Source organism: Loxodonta africana, chromosome 1 (genome assembly GCF_030014295.1).
Source record: "Loxodonta africana isolate mLoxAfr1 chromosome 1, mLoxAfr1.hap2, whole genome shotgun sequence".
NCBI classification, from domain to species: domain Eukaryota; kingdom Metazoa; phylum Chordata; class Mammalia; order Proboscidea; family Elephantidae; genus Loxodonta; species Loxodonta africana.
The window spans coordinates 224,030,246-224,055,001 of NC_087342.1; the positions used below are offsets into that span (position 1 = coordinate 224,030,246).

At 39.0% G+C, this 24,756-nt stretch overlaps 1 protein-coding gene across 22 annotated transcripts in view; it reads right to left on the reverse strand.

Moving 5' to 3' along the window:
* The window catches only part of IPCEF1 (interaction protein for cytohesin exchange factors 1), a 319,466-nt gene that overhangs the window by 158,728 nt on the left and 135,982 nt on the right, over positions 1-24,756 (reverse strand). For all 22 annotated transcript variants that reach the window (XM_064292423.1, XM_064292503.1, XM_064292438.1 and 19 more), the window contains one exon: positions 1,016-1,089. In XM_064292423.1, coding sequence (XP_064148493.1) covers positions 1,016-1,089 — 74 coding nt within the window. The remainder of the gene's footprint in view (positions 1-1,015; positions 1,090-24,756) is intronic.

Here is a 24,756-nt window from a genome sequence, read left to right on the forward strand (position 1 = left end):
TTTAATAGTAAAGAAAAAATATAAGGTAGGTTTTACCTAAAATAAAAGTATAAAACATTGAAGATAACAATCAATAAAGATGTTAAAGTCATTGCCTCCACTTTACCATTTACATGAAAAGGCCTGCAGTATTGCCCAGGGTTTTGGTTAACAACCAAAACCAAAGAATCAATACAACCCCATATATCCCTGGACGTGTGGAGCTATGCCACAGTGACAAAGAGTCAAAGCTAACACCAGTTTATGAGTTTTCTTAAAAAAAAAAAAAAGCTAATTTCAATTGTTGCAGATAGTAACATAGTCAGTAGGGAAATACTCCTTTGTGATAAGACTGGGAAAGATGCCAAAGGTAGAAGAAAGAAGAAAAAAGTAAAGAAGACACACATTTAAAATACAGCTAGATGCTATCATGGGAAGAGCACTTGATTGGGACTCCGGATACCTGGCCTACGAGCTATGACTCTAGGTGGGTCACAGCCTCCCTGGGCTGTGCCCTCCTCTTATAAAATGAGGGCCCTGGCCTGGTGGCTTCTTGGGTCCCTGACAGTGCTCAAACCCTCCGGACTTAAATTACATGAGGTATAATTCCCAAGTCTATGACATCTCACAGAATTTAATTATAAGTGAGATACTGACAATTCAATGAACTTAAAAAAAAAAAAAAAATTGGCCTTACTCTCACATCTGCTCAACTCTGGTGAGTCCTCTTTAACCCTGACTTCTTTTTTTTAAAAAGGACATGACCTTGACATCTGACCTGTCTGCCAGTTCTGGATGGAAACTTGTTTATTATTCCATTACACAGGTGTCAACAAGATCCATGCCAGGAATTCATGGGGTTTTAAAAACCCATTTGCTCCACAATATGAAATCCCAAAACCTATTTAGGTCATCAGACCACAATGTTCTACATTCTCAGACACTTTGAGTGCTACTGTCATTAAATTCCAGAATATTATGGTGGGATATTGCCCTGAATCAGAGATCTCTGTAGGAAGAATGATAAACAACTTACTGCTTTTTCTTGCATTCGCTTGCTCTTTCCACAGTGAAATCAGGCAGGTTGACAAATCCATCAGCTTTCTCTGCCTGAAACATACACATATGACATATATGAACACATGGGGTTAATCCTAGGGGCTGGTTTATTGAAATCACAATCATCAAATACAGATGGTATAATTGAAATGAGGAAGAGTCAAAAGATACCTCCCAAAATTAGCATAACCATTGAATTCTCCCAGATACAATTTAGGAGAGAAATTAATATACTCCTTACATGTCACCCAACATCTTTCCATGAGAAATGGTACAACACAACTCAAGGATGGCCAACATATGGCAGGCCTAGCACTAGCCCTCTTCCTAACTTTGTGGAAAACATCACTAACCCATCACAGCCCTATTTCCTGCTGGGTCTGCAGGCATCCACAGTGTACTTCTCAACACACTACCCTAGTAAACTATAAGCACATAAGACGAAACCTAATTAGCACTCATGATACGGTAGACAAAGCTCCGACTTTGGAGTTAGCAGATCTAGGTTCATGTTATGGATCTATCACATACTGGTTGTTATAAGCCTTAAATGAGTTCGGATGAATAAAGCACTGAAGAGAAATCCTCAACAACCTGTATTTCCTCTCTCAAATCCCACATCTCAGAGAATCTCATTTCCAGAACCATCACTGGAAGCTCTTTCTACAAAAGAAAGAAGATGGACACTCTTGAGGACATAATATAAATGTTACTTTAAGCCACCAAAAATTTTATAGAAAACGTATTCATTGTCCCACCTCTCTAAGAATTTCTTTTCTATACTTTATGGAGAAAATTTCACTGAGTCACAAGGAGTTTAGATTATTTGTCACAGATGGAACTCAATTCTTCTTTCATCCACACTGGTATCTCTGAGTAAGGAGATACAGTCCACAAGATTAAACATAAATGAGTCATTGGTTATTAGGAGAGAAGTAAAAACTGATTTTGAAAATACAATCTTAATTTTAAAATTCTGTTGATATTATTAGTTGCCGTTGCTTCTGCTAGCTATCAAAGGAGCACCATGGGTCCTCAGTCTATGACTCTGTTTCCCTTAGTGCCAACTAGAGTGCAACTGTACCCTTCTCTTCAAAAAACTGAAGCTCTGAAACTTCCAGCTCTGTGCACATCTTCCCTCTCCTACGTGAGTCAATTTATCCAAACCCCTCACCTCTTGTAAAACTCAAAACACAATTCTAATGGCTACTTCCTCCTTAAAAAAAAATATATATATATGATATTTATACATACACACACATACATATATATGCATATATGTGTTTATATGTTTATATATGTGTGTTTGTGCATATGTGTGTATATGTATGTGTGTATATATGTATATACACATATACACACACATCTATTTATATATGATCGCTGGATGGTCTGTTTCATTAATGAATGAATGGTTCATTCACCAATCCTATCTGAAAGAGAACATAAAACACCCCAAAACAGACTTATGTACAATCTTTCCTTTGGATTCTCAGTTTGGATTATATAAAAGTATAATGCAACCTAACTATGTTACAAAAACCAAAAACTAAACCCGTTGCCATTGAGTCGATTCTGGCTCATAGGAACCCTATAGAGTAGAACTGCCTCATAGTGTTTCCAAGGAGTGCCTGGTGGATTTGAACTGCTGACCTTTTGGTTAGCAGACGTAGCTCCTAACCACTACGCCACCGGGGTTTCCTAACTATGTTAAAAAAAAAAAAAATTAGGCTTCACCAATTCTACTCCTAGGTATATATCCCAAAGAACTGAAAACAGATATTCAAACAAATCTTTACAAACAAGTGTTCATAGCAGCACTATCCAAAACAGTCACAATGTGGAAACAGCCCAAATGTCCATCAACTGGTAACTGGATAAACACGCTGTGGTATATATACACAATGGGATATTGTTCACCATAAAAGAGAATGAAGTACTGAAACCTGCTATTATGAGGATGAACCTCGAAAACATTATGCTAAGTGAAAGAAGCCGGATACAAAAGGTCACAGTGTATGATTCCATTTATGTGAAATATCTAGGATCAGCAAGTACATAGAGACAGAATCAGATTGGTGGGTGTCAGGGGCTGGGCGGAGCTGGGGATGGAAAGCAACTGCTTAATGGGGGTGGGCTTTCCTTTTGGGGTGATAAAAATATTTTAGATGTAGATATAAGTGATTGCACAGCACTGTGAATGTACTAAATGCTACTTCATTATTTACTTTAACATGGTTAGTTTCATGTTATGTGACTTAGACCTCAATTAAAAAAAAAATGCTATGTTAGGCTAAGCTATTTTATATAAATTCCTGTAATTTTCTTAGAATGAAAAAAGTCATCCACACTCAACATCTGTCCCCCTGTTCAGCTCTAGCCCCACTACGTCACAGAAACTGTAGTCGCCATGAACCCCAGTGACTTCCATGCTGCTAAATCTCACCTACGTATTTTGTTGTGGTTGTTGTTAGTTGCCTTCAGGTTGATTCTGACTCATGGAGACCCCATATGTGCAGAGTAAAACTGCTCCATAGGGTTTTCAAGGCTGTGACCTTTCAGAAGCAGACTGCCAGGTCTGTTTTCCCAGGTACGTTGGGTTGGCTTCAAACCACCAACCTTTAAGCTAGTAGTCAAAAGCTTAACCATTTGCATCATTCAGTGACCTCTCCCTTTTGTAGTCTTTACTTCATTGAACTCCAGTAACTGATTCTATTGCCCACTCCCTCCTTCATGGAATGCCTTCATATCCTGGCTTTTCTGACAATACTGCCCCCATACTCTTCAAAATACCCCTTGCTCTTGTTCACGGGGTCTTCTGCCTGTTTCTTAAATCTCAGTGTTCCCCCAAAGTCTTACCACAGAAAATTTCTCACTCTAGAACCCCCTATAGGCAACAATGCACACTCCATGGCTTCATGTATCAAGATTGTATATACGTATGCAAAATCTATACCTCAGATGGGGATTCAACCTTGGAGCTCCAGTCCCAGAGATTCAACTGTCTATTGAACTTTGTAATGGATTGAATTGTGTCCCAAAAAAATATGCGTCAACTTGGTTAGGCCATAATTCCCAGTATTGTGTGGTTGTTCTCCATTTTGTAATTGTAATTTTATGTTAAAGAGGATTAGGGTGGGATTGTAATACCCTTACTAAGATTACGTCCCTGATCCAATGTAAAGGGAGTTTCCCTGGAGTGTGGCCTGCACCACCTTTCATCTTATAAGAGATAAAAGGAAAGGAAAGCAAGCAGAGGGGAGGGGACCACATACCATCAAGAAAGAAGCACCGGGAGCAGTGCGCGTCCTTCGAACCTAGAGTTCCTGCACAGAGAAGCTCCTAGGCCAGGTGAAGACTGATAACAAGAACCTTCCTCCAGACCTGACAGAGAGAGAAAGCCTCCCCTGGAGCTGATGCCCTGAATTTGGACTTGTAGCCTACCAGACTGTGAGAGAATAAATTTCTCTTTTTAAAGCCATCCACTTGTGATATTTCTATTATAGCAGCACTAGATGACTAAGGCAAACCTCTTTACATAGGTATTCCATGGGATCCTAAAGAGTGACAAAACTTAAACCAAACTCAGCATCTTACCCAATAAAATTCCTGTTCCTCTTTTTCCTGTATTCGCTACCTCAGTGAATGATACCACTCTTCCCCCCATTGCCAGAAAAGGAAATCTGGGAATTATCCCTTATTCTCACATCTCCCTCTCAGCATCCATGCAAGGAATCACCAAGTCATGCCATTGCTGTCTCTGCCGTGAGCCTACAGTCTATGCATTACCTACCACCTCCTTCAGATCCCCATTAACTCTCACCTGAATTACTGCACGTACCCTAAACTGTCTGCCTCTCTCTAGTTTTGTCCTTCCATCCCATTCAGTGTCCAAACCAGAATTGCAGAAAATATTTCATGAACAGTTTTCATGTCTCTTCTCTAATTAAAACCCCATATGGCTCCCAATTGTCCTTGGATAAAGTCAAAGTGCCTTAGCAGGACATAAAAATCTCTTTATGATTGAACCCTGCTCAATTCCACAATTGCAGCTCCTCTAATCCCCTGCCCCTACTGAAGTAAAAACAACAAAACTCAGAACGATGAAACAATGCTTCCATGAAGCTGAATTAGAACGGATCCCCAATTTTTGGCATGATGAGTTTCTAGACAATTTATTTTTAGTACAAGAAGCTCATTTCAAATGATAACAGCAACCAAAAAATCAGTCCACAAAGAATAAAACATAAATATATGTTTTTACTAATATCTTCATTCATTTAAAAATTAACCAATGTAAAAGATAAGTTAAAAATCTTCATTTGGGTGGGCTCTTTTCTACCTAACTGGAATGGCTAAGATTTCTTCACATGAGTCTAAATAAATTTAAATTAAAAACACCTTATTCTTTTCCTAGTAAATCTTTCCTTTACAAACCGAAGCATTTTTTCACTATTCTGAAGACATTCAAGCTGTATTCAAAATCAAGAATAACTGTGTCAAAAAATTGTCCTTGCTTATTTGACTTGCAAAAATGTCTCAAATTTGTCAATCATATTTGGCAAATCCTGAGGGAATGACAGTTTTCTTCTCTTCCTCCTCCTTCCACCCCTCCTACCCCTTCTCAGATCCCTTGTTCCCTGTTACATAACTAAAATAACTTTCTCAGATGGTATCCTTCCTCTTCAATGATTGCTAATTTCCTGAAAAATTAGTTCAAAGTATGTATTGGCATCTACATACTTCCTCTGCATCCTAATGTATTAAAAAGTTTATTTTCTTGCCAAAGAGTCAACCCATTCTTTGGCCATTCTACAGGCTTGGTTGTCCAAGGGTATTCAGAAATTTTGAAGCAAGACAATTGTTATGGATTGAATTGTGTCCCCAAAAAATATGTGTCAACTTGGTCAGGCCATGATTCCCAGTATTGTGTGATTGTCCTCCACTTTTTGGATGGATGTAATTTTCTTGTGTGTTGTAAACCCTAATCTCTGCCTGTGGTTAATAAGCAAGATTAGATTATGTTAAAGAGGATTAGGGTGGGATGTAACACCCTTACTCAGGTCACATCCCTGATTCAATGTAAAGAGAGTTTCCCTTGGGTGTGGCCTGCATCACCTTTTATAGTACAAGATATAAGAGGAAAGAGAAGTGAGCAGAGAGTTGGGGACTTCATACCACCAAGAAAGCAGTGCTGGAAGCAGAGCGCACCCTTTGGACCCAGGACTCCTGAATGGAGAAACTCCTAGACCAAGGGAAGATTGATGACAAGGACCTTCCTCCAGAGCCAACAGAGAGAGAACACCTGTCCCTAGAGCTGGCACTCTGAATTTGGACTTCTAGCCTCCTAGACTGTGAGAAAATAAATTTCTCTGTGTTAAAGCCATTCACTTGTGGTATTTCTGTTATAACAACCCTAGATAACTAACGCAATAATGCTTTTCACTTTGTCATATGATGTTCTGTAATCTCAAAGGTGTTCCTCCTCACAAACCAGCCCATCCATTTTCCCCCACCATTTGTGGTTTTGTTAGTCTCCATGGAGTGCCACCTGCAGTTGTTATTAAACCCTTTGCCATCCAGTCATCTCTGACTCATGGGGCCCCAAGTGTGTCAGAGTAGGACTGTATTCCACAGGGCATTCAAAGGCTGGTTTTTCAGAAGTAGACCACCAGGCCTTTCTCTGAAGTGCCTCTGGGTGGACTCAAACCTCGAACATTTCAGTTAGCAGCCAAGCGTGTTAACCGTTTGTACCACACAGTATTAAACGCACATTTTTATCAAAACCATTAGTGTTAACATGATGAGGAAAAAAAAAAGTAAGACTTGCTGGTCATCTTCCTTATGATCACCTATATTTACAGCTTTTTTAAATATTCTGCTGTCACTCACCTACAGGCCTTTGCACATTCATTTATTCAACAAACACTTCTTGAGCATCTACTATGTGTTGAGCACTGTGCCAGACACTTAAGTGTGTTAGTGAACAAAACAGACAGAGATTTCTGCTCCCCAGGGAAAAAGAGTCGAAAAACTCAACACATAAACACATAAACTATATAGCATGTTAGTAGGTGACCACTGCTGTGGAAAATGTAAAGCTGGACAGGTTGAGGAGGTCCCAGAGTGTGGGCAGGGCTGGTTGTCTGCTGCTCCCTCAGTCCCTAACACCCTAGGTAAGTCTCTAGAATGCAGCCTGGCTGTGACCGCCTCCAAAACTCTCCCTACTTCCCCTAGCCTAGGCGCTTCTGTTTCTTCCAAGTACCAGAGGTAGGTAGGCTTCTCTTATAGTATTTCCCTCACTGTGTTTAGTTATCTGGTTATTTCTCTGCTTCTCCAATATGTTGTGAGCATCTTGAGGGAAATAATTTTGTCATTTATATTTATATCATCAATACTGGGGACAACAGTTGTGAAATTAAGAAAGTAGTTTTATGAATGAATGAATGAATAATGGGAATACAATAGTTTTCTACTGACAATAAAGAAGGTGTTAAGATGAGATGCAGAAGCCACTTTGGAAAACAGTTTGACAGTTTCTCAAGAATTTAAACATATAATTACCGTAAAACCCAGCAATTCCACTCTTAGGTATCTACCCAAGAGAAATGAAAGCATAAGCCCACACAAAGATTTGTATGCAAATGTTTATAGCAGCATTATTCATAAAGCCAAAAACTGGAAACAACCTAAATGTCCATGAACTAATAAATGTGGTATATTCATGCAATACTATTCAGTATTACAAAGAAATAAACTGACACGTGCTAAAACACAGATGTAACTTAAAAACACGCTAGGTGAAATCCAGTCACAAGAGACCCCACATTCTATGACTCCGTCTATATGAAATGTTCAGAAAGACAAATCTACAATGACAGAGTGGATTAATGGTTGCCTAGGGATTTTTTTTTTTTTTTTTTTTTAGGGATAGGGCTGATACACAGGGTCACTGTACCAAGAAGAATTGGTCGACATTCAACAATTTCAGGGGGTAGCAGATGATGAAGAACCAATGGTACTGAAGGAAGAGGTCCAAGCTGCACTGAAGATACTGGCTAAAAACTAGACTCCAAGAACTGACGGAATACCAACTGCGGTGTTTCAACAAATGGATGCAACACTGGAAGCACTCACTCGTCTACGCCGAGAAATTGGGAAGACAGCTGTCTGGCAACTGGCTAGAAGAGATCCGTATTTGTACCCATTCCAAAGAAAGGTAATCCAATAGGATGCAGAAATTATTGAACAATATTATTAACGTTACATGCAAGTAAAATTTTGCTGAAGATCATTCAAAAACAGCTGTAGCAGTACATCAACAGGGAACTGTCAGAAATTCAAGCCAGATTCAGAAGAGGACATGGAATGAGGGATATCATTGCTGATGTCAAATGGATCATGGCTGAAAGCAGAGAATACCAAAAAGATGTTTACCTGTGTTTTATTGACTATGCTAAGGCATTCGACTGTATGGATCATAACAAATTATGGATAATATTTCAAAGAATGGGAATTCCAGAACACCTAATTGTGCTCACACAGAACCTGTACATAGACAAAAAGGCAGTTGTTTGAACAGAACAGGGATACTGCATGGTTTAAAATCAGGAAAGGTGCACATCAGGGTTGTATCCTTTCACCATACTTATTCAATCTGTATGCTGAGCAAATAATCTGAGAAGCTAGACTACATGAAGAAGAAGGCAGCATCAGGATTAGAGGAAGACTCATTAATAACCTGAGATATGCAGATGACACAATCTTCCTTGCTGAAAGTGAAGAGAACTTGGAGCAGTTACTGATGAAGACCAAAGACTACAGTATGGACTACACCTCAAAAATCCTTACAACTGGACCGATAAGCAACATCATTATAAACTGAGAAAAGACTGAAGTTGTCAAGGATTTCATTTTACTTGGATCCACGATCAATGCTCATGGGAGCAGCAGCCAAGAAATCAAACAGTGTATTGCATTGGGCACATCTGCTGCAAAAGACCTCTTTAAAGTGTTAAAAAGCAAAGATGGCACCTTGAGGACTAAGGTACACCTAACCAAAGCCATGGTATTTTATTGTCTCATATGCATGCAAAAGCTGGACCACGAATGAGGAAAATGAAAGAAGAACTAACGCCTTTGAATTACAGTGTTGGCGAAGAACACCGACTATACCATGGACTGCCAAAATCATGAACAAATCTGTCTTGGAAGAAGTAAAGCCAGGATGCTCCTTAGAAGCAAGGATGATGATACTTCATCTTACGTACTTTGGACATGCTATCAGGAGGGACCAGTCCCTGGAGAAGGACATCATGCTTGATAAAGCAGAGGGTCAGTGAAAAAGAGCAAGATGGATTGGCACAGTGGCTGCCACAGCAGCTCAAGCATAGCAACAATTGTGAGGATGGTGCAGGACCAGAAGGTTTTTCATTCTGTTGTATGTGAAGTCACTATGGGTCAGAACCAACTCCACAGCACCTAACAACAACGCCACCACCAGGGCTAGGGGGTAGAAAAATGGCCTGGTGATCTACTTCTGGAAAATCACCTCTTGAAAACACCATGGAGCACAGTTCTATTCTGACACATGTGGGGCTGCCATGGGCTGAGCCAACTCATCATCAACTGGTTGGTTGGCTGACTGGTTGGTTGGTTGCTTCGAGCTGGGGTGGGCATGGATATTGTCTGTAAATGGACAGGAGGGATCTTAGTGGGGTGATAGAAATGATTTATGGTGATGGTTGCATCACTCAGTAAATTAACCAAAAATTACTGAACGCCAAAAATTACTGAACTTGAACATGGTGAATTACAATTCATTTATGATATGTAAAATATACCTCAAAAAAACTGTTATTTAAAAATATGAGATGCAGTCAAAGGTTAGGGAATATCCTTTTCCAGTTTTTAAAAACTGGGAAGGAAACCTCCCCCCACCGTTTGAATAGCAGTGAGGTTTGAAAGAAGGTGAAATCTGGGGCCTCTGACGATACCGTTGATGGTTCAATATGATTTGGTCAAACTTTAAACACAAAACTGATTTAATATTTCTAATAGAGTACAATTTAAGCTTAACTATGGCTTAATTTTGGACTATAGGCATTTTAGAGCCATAAGTATTTCATACAAAATTCACCACTCTTCAGACACATTTTTTTTAATTAGCTGAAATAGGGCATCAAATTTTAATATTTAAATGCAAAAATAAGTGCTCATTGTCATTAACAAAGTTTGGTTTCTATATACTACAAATATCCCACAAAATAGAATTACTTCTTAAGAACTATATATATCAGTCAGGTAGAACGGTAGGCCTACAGAAATAAGAGCGATATCTGTCTCAGAGGCTAAGAAGGTCAAAGAAGACCAAATTGAAAACAAATGCACTGTAATATAGGAAATTATAAAGCATGTTATGGCTAAAAATAAAATTTATAATTATCCAGCTATTCTCAATGGTCCCATATTTCCTTGATTCTAAGAAACATAATTTCTTACACTTCAATAATTCTGAAATCAAGAGGCACCTTAGAACGTGTTATTAAATAAACTATGGGTCTTAAACTAGATATAATCTTAAATTTGAGGAAAAAATAGTCTCAAAAAACAAAATACAGATTCTTTATAATATGCCTTTGTGTTTATGCATGAGTATGGATGTGTCTGAAATCCTATCAATTACTTTAAACAAATTTAACTGAGGTTACTTAGTGAATTTCAGAATCATAAGAAACTGACAAACTCTCCACTTCTCCAAATAAACTCATATTTTGCTCAGTTTGGTCCTGTAGTCCCCAATTATCCTGAAAACAGACAAACTCTAAACAGAGCTGCCCATTCTTGTGCCACTCTGGCATAGTTGTCAATAAATTCTAATGATATGCACAGATATTTTTAGCACTAAAGGTATCAAATTATATTCTCTAAAATATAAACTAAAAGTAAACTGAGATTGACGAAAAGATAAGATAAAATCAGTTGTTAAAATTAAAGTTTGAGTTCTACAGAGAAACGTTCTCATTTATTGCTAGCGGGAATGCAAGATGGAAGCCAGTGGAAGGAATCTGGCAGTAACTAGCAAAAATGCATTTACCATTGGACCTAGAAATTCCACCTCTAGGATTTATCCTAAACACACACTTGCACACAAGTGTAATAACATCTTCATTGTAGCATTATTTGCAACAACAAAAGACTATAATGAATCCAAAAGTCTATCATCAGGGGACTCTTGAATAAACAATAGTATCCACATAATTGAAGAAATTGGAAATCAAATTGTCGAAAAAAGAAGTGGAACATATAAACATCAATATCCTAGGCATTAGTGAGCTGAAATGGACTGGTATTGGCCATTTGAATTAGAAAATCATATGGTCTGCTATGCTGGGAATGACAAAATGGAGAGGAATGGCATCGCATTCGTCATCAAAAAGAACATTCCATACTCCTGAGGTTCACCCTTCAGCCAAAGATTAGACAGGCCCATAATATAAAACTAGACTAAATGCACACACCAACCCGAGGCAAGGACAAGAAGGCAGGAGGGGACAGGAAAGCTGGTAATGGGGAACCCAAGGTCAAGAAGGGTAGAGTGGTAACATGTCATAGGGTTGGCAAACAATGTCACAAAACAATGTGTGTATTAACTGTTTAACGAGAAACTAGTTTGCTCTGTTTTTTTTTTTTAAAGAACATTTCAAGATCTACCCTGAAATACAACGCCTACAAGGAAGAACAGTTAATAAAACAATTATTCAAATTTACACACCAACCACTAAGGCCAAAGATGAAGAAATTGAAGATTTTTATCAACTTCTGCAGTCTGAAATTGATTAAACATGCAATCAAGATGCATTGATAATTACCAGCAATTGGAATATGAAAGTTGCAAACAAAGAAGAAGGATTGGTAGTTGGAAAATATGGCCTTGGTGATAGAAACAACCCTGGCGATCCCACGATAGGATTTTGTAAGACCAACAACTTCTTCATTGCAAATACCTTTTTTCACCAACATAAACAGTGACTATACACGGGGACCTCATCATATGGAATACACAGGAATCAAATCAACAACATCTGTAGAAAGAAATGATGGAAAAGCTCAATATCATCAGTCAGAACAAGGCCAGGGGCCAACTGTGGAACAGACCATCAATTGCTCACATTCAAGTGCAAGTTGAACTTGAAGAAAATTTAGAACAAGTCCACAAGAGCCAAAGCGTGACCTTGAGACTATCCCACTTGAATATGGAAACCATCTAGAGAATAGATTTGATACACTGAACACTAATAACGGAAGACTAGAGAAGTTGTGGAATGACATCATGCATGAAGATAGTAAGATTGGTCATTAAAAACACAGGAAAGAAAGAAAAGACCAAAACGGATGTCAGAAGAGACTCTGAAACTTGCTCTTGAGTATTAAGTAGCTAAAGCAAAAGGAAGAAATGATGAAATAAAAGAGCTGAACAGAAGATTTCAAAGGCACCTGAATTTGGAAACCATCTAGAGAATAGATTTGATACACTGAACACTAATAACAGAAGACCAGACAAGTTGTGGAATGACATCATGCATGAAGACAGTAAGAAAAACAGTAAGAGGTCATTAAAAACACAGGAAAGAAAGAAAAGACCAAAACGGATGTCAGAAGAGACTCTGAAACTTGCTCTTGAGTACTGAGTAGCTAAAGCAAAAGGAAGAAATGATGAAATAAAAGAGCTGAACAGAAGATCTCAAAGGCAGCTCGAGAAGACAAAGTAAGGTATTATACTGACATGTTCAAAGACCTGGAGAAAGAAAATCAACAAGGAAGAACATGCTCAGCATTTCTCAAGCTGAAAGAACTGAAAAAAAATTCAAGCCTTAAGTTGCAATGTTGAAGGATTCTATGGAGAAAACACTAAACGATGCAGGAAGCATTAAAAGAAGATGGAGAAAAGATTGAAGTCACTGTACCAAAAAGAATTGGTCAACATTCAACCATTTCAGGAAGTAGCCTATGATCCAACGGTACTGAAGGAAGAGGTCCACATTGTACTGAAACATTGGCAAAAAAACAAGGCTCCAGGAACTGATGGAATACAAATTGAGATGTTTCAACAAACAGATGCAGCACCGGAAGAGTTCACTCATCTGTGCCAAGAAATTTGGAAGACAGCTACCTGGCCAACTGACTGGAAGAGATTCATACTTGTACCCACTCCAAAGAAAGGTGATCCAACAGAATGTGGAAATTATGAAACAATATCATTAATATCACACAAAAGTAAAATTTTGCTGATCATACAAAAGCAGTTGCAGCAGTACATCCATAGGGAACTGCCAGAAATTCAAGCCAGACTCAGAACAGGATGTAGAATAAGGGATGTCATTGCTCATGTCAGATGGAATCTGGCTGAAAGCAGAGAATACCAGAAAGATGTTCACCTGTGTTTTATTGACTATGCAAAGGTATTCAACTGTGTATATCATAACAAATTATGGATAGCCTTGCAAAGAATGGGAATTCCAGTACATTACTTGTGCTCATGAGGAACCTCCACACAGAACAAGAGGCAGTGGTTCAAATGGAACAAAGGCATACTGCATGGTTCAAAGTCAGGAAAGGTGTGTGTCAGGTTGAATCCTCTCACTATACTTATTCAATTTGTATGCCGAGCAAATGGTCTGAGAAGCTGGACTAAATGAAGAAGAACATGGCATCAGGATTGGAGGAAGACTCATAACAACCTGTGTTATGCAGATGACACAACCTTGCTTGCTGAAAGTGAAGAGGACTTGAAGCACTAACTGATGAAGATCAAAGGCCACAGCCTTCAGTATGGATTGCACCTCAACATAAAGAAAACAAAAATCCTCAGAACAGGACCGATAAACAACATCATGATAAACAGAGAAAAGATTGAATTGTCAAGGATTTCATTTTACTTGGATCCACAATCGATGCCCATAGAAGCAGTGGTCAAGAAATTAAAGACATATTGCACTGGGTAAATCTGCTGTAAAAGATCCTTATTTTTTTCCCCTATCTAATCTTCTTTTTTTTTTTTTTTTGTACTTTAAATGAAGGTTTACTGGACAAACTAGCTTCTCATTAAACAATTAGTACACATACTGCCTTAGGACATTGGTTACCAACCCTGCAACATGTCAACCCTCTCCCTTCTCAACCCTGGGTGCCCTATTAAAAAGATCTCTTTAGAGCTTAAAAAAGCAAAGGTGTCGCTTTAAGGACTAAGGTGCAACTGACACAAACCATGGTGTTCTCAATCACCTCACACGCATGGGAAAGCAGGACAATGGACAAGGAAGACCGAAGAAGAACTGATGCCTTCGAATTACGGTGTTGGCGAAGAATATTCAATATACCATGGACGGCCAGGAGAAAGAACAAATCTGTTTTGGAAGTACGGCCAGAATGCTCATTAGAAGAGAGGATGGAGAGACTTTGTCTCACATACTTTCAACATGTTATCAGGAGGGACCAGTCCCTGGAGAAGGACATCATGCTTGGTAGGGTAGAGAGTCAACAAAAAAAGAGGAAGACCCTCAACATGATGGACTGATAGACTGACATTGTGGCTCCAACAATGGGCTCAAGCAGAATGAGGATTATGAGGATGGTGCAGGACTGGGCAGTGTTTCGTTCTGTTGTACATGAGTTCACTATGAGTCGGAACCAACTCAACGACACCTAACAATAACAGCCACACACATTGAATAACTATGCAGCTGAAAGAAAAAAAAAAAAAAACATATAGACATATAGAGTAATAATCTCCAGGACATATAAAAAGTAAGGAGGAGGTTAAGGACCCGGCTGCTAACCTAAAGATTGGTGGTTCCAACCCACTCAATGGTTTGGCGGTGGGAGACAGCTCTGGCAATCTTTTCCCATAAAAATTACATCCTGGAAAACCCTCTGGGGCAGTTCTACTCTGTCACATGGGGTTGCTATGAGTTGGAAATGGACTCTATGGTACCCAACAACAACATACACACACACATGCACACACACATATATTTTGTATAAGAAAAGGAGACAGGATATGACTCAGTATATATATTGTTGCTAGGTGCAGATGAGTTGGTTCCGACTCATAGCAACTCCATGTATAACACTGCCTATTACTGCGCCATCCTTACAATCACTGTTATGTTTGAGCACATTGTTGCAGCCACTGTATCAATTTATCTCTTTGAGGGTCTTCCTCTTTTTCAATTACTCTCTACCTATACACACCTGCCAATATTTGCAAGAAGAAACAATGGAAAAACAAACCAAAAACAAATATAAAAGGAGGGAGGAAAAAGGGTAAATGAACAGAGAAAAAAAGTGAGACTTACCTGAATGTACCTTGTTATATAGTTTAGATCTTAGAATTGGGTAAATGCTTTACCTTTAAAAAATAAATCAATAAAAAACAGAAAAACGAAGCAATTTTCAAAATTAAAAACAAATGGAAGCAAATGAACCCCACTGAACATAAACATGGCGGCATACCACACACAAACAATATCAGTCCAAGAGACCTCCCCTCAGAGCACAGTATTTTGACTCTGCATAGTTGCTAGACTGTAACACAAAGGCTGGTAGGAGTGATACTGCTACTATTAGTTTTCGATAGTTTCAGTAGTTTTTTTTCCACTTGTCCCTCCCCCGCCAAAAAGAATTGCAGGCAATGTAAAGGTTCCCTCTTCCTCTCCGTACAATGCAGCCTGGGACACTGCAACTCCTACCCTCCTCCTTTGCAGAAGCAAAAACAGGAGGATAGGCACAGGAGGACCTGCCTTCTGCAGGTATTCCCCGGGCCCAAAGGCAGGGAAGCTGTGCTTAGTAGCGTTGGGGTGTGACAGGTACTGCAAGGGAAGCAAAAAAAGGGCTTCTATTTTGTTTTGTTTTGTTTTCTCCTAGAGATCAGAAGCATGTCTTGCAGTGAGGATGCCTGAAATCCTTTTAAGAAAAATAGCAATCTTGTATAACATCTAATAATAAGTGGCAGTTACAGAGAGCAACACATATTTCTCTTGGTTACTTTGGACATGTTATCAGGAGGGACCAATCCCTGGAGAAGGACATCACGCTTGGCAAAACAGACGGTTAGCAGAAAAGAGGAAGACCCTCACCAAGACGGACCGACACAGTGGCTGCAACAATGGACTCATACCAAGATCGAGCAATGTTTTGTTGTTACACATAAGGTCGCTGAGTCGGAGCCCACTTGACGGTACCTAGCAACAATAAGCATACACCAACGAGGTACTACTATCATCCCCTGAATTCATGAAGCTGATCAGCTTTTAACCTACAACACCAAACTAGATTGGCATGGTAAGATGGGATGATTCTATCGTATTATTAAAGTGACAGTGACTGAGACCGGGACCCAGCTATCAGCTAAGGGATTCGAGGCACAGAAGTTCTCCAGTCTCAACCAAGAGCTACAATCGGAGGAGAAGAGAACCTTTTCTAAATACTTGTATGTGAAAATGCTTCGTTATTTTTTTAATACTGGATGCCTGGCATAGAAGAAAGAATCCTGGGTTCAGAATCAGCATTGTGTGATCTTAAGCCCAGGACCTAAGGTTGGCGGTTCGAATTCACCAACGTGCCCTGCAAAAAAAAAAAAAAGGCATGATGATCTGTTTCCGAATGACTACAGCCAAGAAAACCCAGTTCTACTCCGTAACACATGGGGTCACTCTGAGTCAGAATCGACTGGACAAGAACGAGTTTGTTTGTTTTTGTAGGGTGAAGGGGCTTAACTTCTCTGAGTCAGAATCTCCTCACAGTGAAAAAGCAGACCTAACCAGCTTCTCGGGGCTAAATCGAGTTAATATAAATGAAAGTAAGTTGTCAAATGTACTACAAAAAATTAAAGGTTTTACTATCATTAATTCCCAGGAAATCAGGAAAAGGACTAAAAAGAAAACAAATTGAAAGCATGATCCAGAAGGAAGAAGAAACTGAAGGAAAATTAGTTTTTCGACCTCATGGTCAACTTAACCCTCTGAATCACTGTTACTTGTTTCACTCTCCTGAGGACAGTGAGATTAACTGGTGAGAAGCCATTTAAAATTCTTTGTAGCACAGTAATGCTAACAAGCTTACCATGTTCATATATTATCTAGGGTATGTTTTCAGTAAACTACTGTGGCATTTGAGTTTATTTTATGTTCTAATATAAACAAAATTTGATTTTGATCCAAAGACTTTCTTCTTGCAAATACTTAAAAATAAATATTCTACATAGAAAACATTTGGTAAATGTTTTTGACTAATAAACACAAAGGCCCAATTCCCTTCAGAACTCACAGATTTTTGGCAAAGAGAATTAACTGGTGTTAACTATAAAAATGGGCTGAAAGTGTTGATAGGAACGATGATACTCTGAGCGTGTTGAGGCTCCAACATGGGGAGAAAGAAAGGGGGCTCTGAAGTAAGCAGAGCACCTGGAGCAGAGCCTGCCGGGGACCAGACACATGTCCCTCACCACCCAGGTACACTGGCCAGACTTCCCACAGCCAGCATCTACATCTCTTCACAAGAAGCCTTCTCGGGCTACCAGATTCCAGTCTGCCACCTGTACCAGAAGTGCTCAGGAATCACTGCCCCCAGGAGGAGCCCTGAACCAATTACTGATGGGAACTGGTGTATTAATACCCCAACTCTCTTGCCCCTTGGTTGGAAAACTCTGAGGTGCATGTTTTTCACAAACTCTCAGATTACCCCAGCTTTGGTTACCCACAGTGCTAATTTGCTTGCTAAAAAAAACACACTCATTGCTATCAAGTTGATTCCAACTCACAGTGATCCTAACTGCTCTATAAGATTTCCAAGGAGCGTCTGGTGAATTTGAACTGCTGACGTTTTGGTAAACAGTTGTAGCTCTTAAACCCTATGCCACCAGGGTTTCCTAAGAAGGCTTTTATTAGATAACTTTCCACCCTTTCTCACTTCCCCATCCTCCTACCAGTATTTCCTGGATCAATTCCCAAATAAACAACTTTTACTCACATCCTCCTCTCACTGTCTGCTTCTGGGGAAACTCAAACCAAGATGGCATTCTCTTCACAAAAAGTGCTCCTGCTCATGGTGACCTCTGTGCTCAACACCATCACCCCTCATTATTATTTCCTCCTGAAAATCACCTGAGGATATGACCACCTCATCCTCATGGTGGTGGTGGTGTTGTTAGCTGCCACTAAGTCATCCCCCAGCTCACGGTGACCCCATGCAGAACAGAAGGAAACACTGCCCAGTCCTGCACCATCCCCATGAGCAGTTGTGAATTGGACTGTTGGGATTCATAGGGTTTTCTTTGGCTAATTTTCAGAAGTAGATACCCAGGTCTTTCTTCCCCTCTCAGATTAGGACATACCTAAGTGGTGACAGGAACCCTGGTGGCACAGTGGTTAAAAGCCCATCTGCTAACCAAAAGGTTGGCAGTTCAAATCCAACAGCTGCTCCTTGGAAACCATGTGGGGCAGTTCTTCTCTGTCCTATAGGGTTGCTATGAGTTGTTGTAAGGCGTGACAAGTAAGTGACTGGCTTCCTATTCTATGATCTGTAAGTCTGATCTCCCAGTTAATCATTCTTCCATTCTCTCTGCAGAATCAGATTTTAGATAAAACTAATCTACTAGTGAACTTTCGGGTAGTCTGACAAAGGTCAACATCACTTTCTGAAATGCCATTCCGAGAAACACTGAAGATGGAAAACCTCACAATTTAAAAGAATTTCGCAGTGCTTCTTGTCTGTAATGTAAAATCCTTAACGCAGCATAGAAGCCTTTGCACACAAGGCCGTTCCTGATCTGCCCTGGCCCAGCCTTACCGCCCCAACTGTGATTTTATAGGAGCTCTAAAATTCTAGGGACACTATTGTTTTTTCACCTACCTGGTGTTGACCTCTTTAGCAGCATGGTCAAGAGAAAACACTAAATAGGAAAGGATCATTTTAAATAAATGGGAGGAAATTTGATTAAGCCCCAATATCGCAGAATAAATGGCAACTCTTGCCATACGATAAACTACATTTCTCATCTGTGGTTGGGGTGGGAGTGGGGGAAGAGTAAATAAAAGACGCCATCTCACAGGTAGTGTAATACATAACCTTGCCTTCACAAATGTACATTAAATCTATAATACTGCAAGAACATTTTAATCTCTTCAAGCTGTTTTCATGAACATCATAAGTATTACAAAAAAAAAAAACAAAACCTGTTGGCATCAAGTCAGTTCCAACTTATGGCGACACCATGTATTACAGAACAGAACCGTGCTCCGTAGGGTTTTCTTGGCTATAATCTTTACAGAAACAGTTTCTTCCATGGGGTGGCTAGGTAGATTCAAACCACCAACTTTCAGGTTAACAGCCAATCAAGAACCTCTTGTGCTACCCAGGATCCTTGTCGTAAGTACAAAAAATCCTGTTGCTGTTGAGTATATTCCAACTCCTAGCAACTCTACAGGACAGAGTAGAGCTGCCCTGTAGGACTTCCAAGGAGAGGCTGGTGGATTTGAACTGCCACCCTTTTGATTACCAGCTGTAGCTCTTAACCACTGTGTTACTAAGGCTCCAATGTCATAAGTTTACGATCCTGAAACTCACTGTGAGGAAAGGATGAAAGTGCATTTGCCACAGTAAGTTTTATAAGATTCGAAGTGTGAAAATGTCAAGTGGTTAATGTCCCATTAATGAGCACTGTCTCTTTCACAGGTAGTAGTCATGTGTTCACAGTTCTGCTCAACAGATAAGGAAACCAACGCCCAGAGAGGCTGTTTTGCCTCAGTTGCTAAGTGGCTGCAACATCAGGGTAGAACCCGCCCTCCAGATTCTGAGAGCAGCCGTATCTTCTCCTATAGCATGCTGTTTCCTTGTGTGTGTGTGTGTGTGTGTGTGTGTGTGTGTGTGTGTGTGTGTTTTAAAGACGATTACAAACATGTTCATCTAAATTCTAACTCCTTTTAAAAAAATGCTCGTATTTTTTTTTTTTTTTGTAATTTTCACAGCACAGATTCCTTCTGAAATGTTCCTGAAACTTGTTCTGTGGAAGGTTAACCACAGCAGCGAGATGACAGACGAGTTGATCAGTTACCTTGTCTGTAGAAGCTGTGGGGCCCCTTGACCATACGAGCTTGCTCCACAGGGATAATAAATCTTCAAATAATAACTTCTGAGGAAAATCCTCAAATCTAAACAAAAGTTCAGCTCATCCCACGGGCCTCTTCTCATTCTATTGCTCAAGAAATGTGCACACAATTGTCCTCATTAAATCATCTCTTACCTGGACTTTTCCTCCAGGGCAGGAATTATTGGACTGAAGAAGCAAGCCCCCGGAGCTCCCGTCTTATGGCTTAATATCATCCCTCCCACAGGATCAGTGGGTATATTTATAGAATCGCCAGCACAGGCAATGCCAGTCACCGGGAGAAGCCATATCCTGATGACTGAGAATCCGTAGCCCAACTCTTCTGCGTTCTCAAATCACCAAAGTTACGCAAGTACATTTCTTCTAAAGCACATATAAAATTGCTTTTCCTTGTATATACCATGTAATTTTTTGATATTGTTCCTAGCTGTATTTGATCTTCTCGAAGTCCCTTTGAACTGTGCAGGGAAAGTGTTCTTGGTAAAAGTTTCCTTGAAAAGAAATGGATGCATAGACAGTTCTACCACTGTCCTAAGGTATACAACTTCCTAAAAAAGCACAGGACAGGAATCCAGGTGCCAGCGGCCCCTGGTCCATGCTGTCTGTCTCTCTTATACCAAGCTGGCACAGTCCACCTTCCTGCCCACTTGCTTAAGAGAAAGATGAAATTGTATACACACATACATGTATATATACCACACATATAAAGAAAACATTTATAGCTTTATATTTATAGTCTATGTGTGTGTGTGTATCCTATCTCCTGATAGCTATTTTAAATGATTTTAGAGTGAAAAGCATTTCTGATTTTAAAATTATATGAATTGATAAATAAATGATGGCATAGCTATATGTAATACATAGAAGCCACTAGAAATGATGTTGTAGCTGTATATTCATTGACATGGATATATGTTTATATTACCTAATGATAAAATCAAGAAACAACATCATTGTATAATATATACATGCACATATACATACATACTGGTAGTCCTCAACTTACGACTCCATTTTGTCCCAACAACTAGTCCACTGTGACTTCTGACATAAATTGAACACTTCATTTTTTGTTTGTTTTATTATTATTGCCTTTTATTATCATTATCTTTATAAATCCAATCTTTGTCTTTTGGGGGTTGGAAACATTACATATAAAGTTACAAATGTATTTTAATACATACCTATTAAAAAAAAGTAACAAAAAAACAAAAACAGATGGTTGTAATCACCATTCGTCGTAACTCGAATACTTTAGGTCAGAGCCTGTCTGTATACTAAATATATGTATACATGAACAAATATTAGTATTTTTTAGTACTTGTTTTATCTTGAGGAAACACAGAAAAATTGGTTGGAAAGATAAATAACAAAATTCTACTCGTGAGAATGTAATGGTGATGGGATCATGCACGATGATAGTTCATTTTATTTCCTTCTGTCTGTCTGCCTTCCTATCTGCCTTCATTTTTTTATTTTGCTTACCTATATTTTCTACTTTCTTTGTAACTAGCATCTATTTTGGGGTAGTATCTTAAAGAATTTTTAAAATTATTAATTATTTCCAAGAAGCAAAACAATGGCTTCTAAAAAAAGATAAAGTAAAACAGAAGTTGTTGGAAACACCAGCAAAACTACCATGCACTGCTAACCAGAAAAGAGAGGACAGTGCTGCGTGCCCTGAACGGCATTTCGGTACCTGTGGTGAGCTAGAAGGACCATCCTCTAATACAGCCCAACCTACATCACCAATGCCTGCGTCTTCCTCCAAACCAGCAACCCAAGCACACCACTGCCTCCTCCAAAAACAAGAAAAAGTGTTCTCTGCCTTTTTTTAGTCATCACATATTAGCACATGTTCTGGAAAAATGAGTGAGTTTACCACAGGTTGGAAAAAAATTCTATAGGAATTTATGGATACTTCAATCATTTTTTTTTTTTAATCATAGCTTGTTATATGCTTATTTTTTTTTTCATGGTGTTTCACAATTCATTTTGAAAAGTTTAGAAAGAATTTAAAGGTAAGCAATATTGCCAACACAAGCAATTGCTCTCATTTTTTATGGCGTTAGCAACAAGAAGTTACTAAAGAACAGCCTGTCCAAACTAGAGACTAACCTGACCAAAACAAAAGCTATAGTGAGGAAGCATTGTTTTAGAAATCCATTCAGGGACCTACCAAGAGAAAAAAATGTTAGGGCCCAATGATGGATTCAAAGACAATGAATAAACTAAACCAAGCGCTCACCTTTTAAATCTTTTCCACATTCCTGAAATTATAATGAGGAAGGGATAAGGTTCAGGAAGTCCTCAATCATTCCTACTTTCAGATGACAAATGGTGCTTAAACGTATGTCCTTACCCCTTTGACCTGTCAGTCATCACCCTAAGGTAAACTGGTCATGGACAGCTGCTAAAACATCATTTTGTCCTGTGTGAACCTGACAACATATTGCCTTCTCATTCAACTTTTCGACACAAACTCTAGGCCAAAATTTCACCAAATTTCACACAATTCACTTGAATTGTCTTCACTAAAGAAAACATTTTAAAATATTGAAGTTTTGTCTGGCTTTCACTCAGACATCGGTTATTGGCTAAGGCAATGAATATGGAGCTCAGATCAATTAGAAGCCCATAATTCATAAAGCCTCTCATTTTGGCTGAGCTCTGGAAATAGAGCTCAGCCAAAATGAGATGCTTTATGATTAGGTATTCAGCATATACTTTGATTAGTTGATTTATATACTAATTGATAAACATGTAATCTAATAATTAAGTAATTCACTCAACAAATAGTGGGTGCCCAGTCCACTCCCATTGCTCATGAGTCAGGGGCCAATTCAGTAGTAGGTAATAATTACGTGCCTTCTACTCCTAGGCTCTAGGGATAAAGTTTAAACCAGACAGGTAAAGAATATGCCCTCTGGTGCTTACCTTGTAGTAAAAAAAAAAAAACCGTTGACATTGAGTCGATTCCGACTCAAGTAGGTCAAAGAAAAATAATAAAATATGATTGAAATGTTCACAAATTCCTTTAGAATTTGTTTCCAACCTGCAGTAAGCTCACTCAGTTTTTCCAAAATAGATGTTAATATGTGATGACTAATGAAAGGTACAGAACACTTAATGTCTCTTTCCCAGGGAGAATTAATCCATTATTTTTTTTTAACTGAAAGAAAGGCACTCTATACTTATTGGAACTTTTAGAGTAGCTGTTACATGAAAAGAGACTATCCGGCTTTTAAATAAGATTTTCTATAAAGGTAAATTCTGCTCAGTCTAAACACTGATTAGATCTTTGCTCCATATATTCCCATAAAATGGATTGCAAGAAAAATCTCTTCCAATCTAAGATCCTCTGAATTCACATAACGTGTACATGCAGCTAAAGACAGAAAGCATACGATGGTGATACAGCTTCTTGAATCAGCAGACAGAGAACCATTCAGATGGTAAGGGAGAAACACCATCACATTTGGGCAGGCAGATTGGATTCTCAAAGGATTGAAAAGTCTACATAATATATATTAAATCAGATATTAATCTACAAACCTCATCAGTTTACCCCAAAGTTTTTATGAAATAAAGATGGATGTTTTGCCTTCAATATGAGGCCCAGGACAACAGGGGTTTTTTGAGTGGCTGATAACATGGCATACATGGTATCAATATATGGCTACCGAACTGCCAAAGGGTTAGAGTTTCTAATAATTTCACACAAAGAAAGAGTGCACAAAATAAAAATACGCCAAAAAAGTAAATGGCAAGTAATCTAAATGAAATTTCACATTTTTAGCCACAATTCTTCTTTCTTCAGTTTTCATATTATTTTCCCAATCCCTCAGGCTCCAAAACTTGGAATCATTTTTATTCGAGCCTCAAATGTTTTGTGTCCTATATCAAAGCACTCTGTATGCCTTGCCCTTTTAGACAGGGTTGTTGTTAGGAACCATCAAGTTGGCTCTGACTCACGGCAGCCTTATATATAACAGAACAAAATATTACCCAGTCCTGTGCCATCTTCACGATCATTGGTATTCTTCAGTACATTGTTGCGACTATTGTGCCAATCCATCCCATTGAGGGTTTCCCTCATTTTTGCTGACCTTCTATTTTACCAACATGATGTCCTTACCTAGTGATTAGTCTTTCCTGATGACGTGTTCAAAGTAAGCAAGTCAAAGTCTCACCATCCTCACTTCTGAAGAACATTCTGGTTGTATTTCTTCTAAAGCATCTCAAAATTTGACTATTAGCATGCTAGTCCAGGAGTTCTATCACCATCTCCTAACTATTCTTCTGAAAGCTATGCATCCTGCAATACATCCCTTTTATTGATGCTAGGTTAACATTTTTTACACGCCAATTTCACTAGGTAATCTTCTGGCTCAAGAATCTGCAATGATTCCCTACTGCCTGCTGAATCAAATCCACTTTTCTGCGCTGGGCATTCAAGGCTCCAATTAACTGGCCCCGACTCTTCTCTAAATGAGGAGACTAGGCAGCCGAGAGCAAGAGCCTGGCTTAGGTAGACCTTGTTTTTCGTCCCA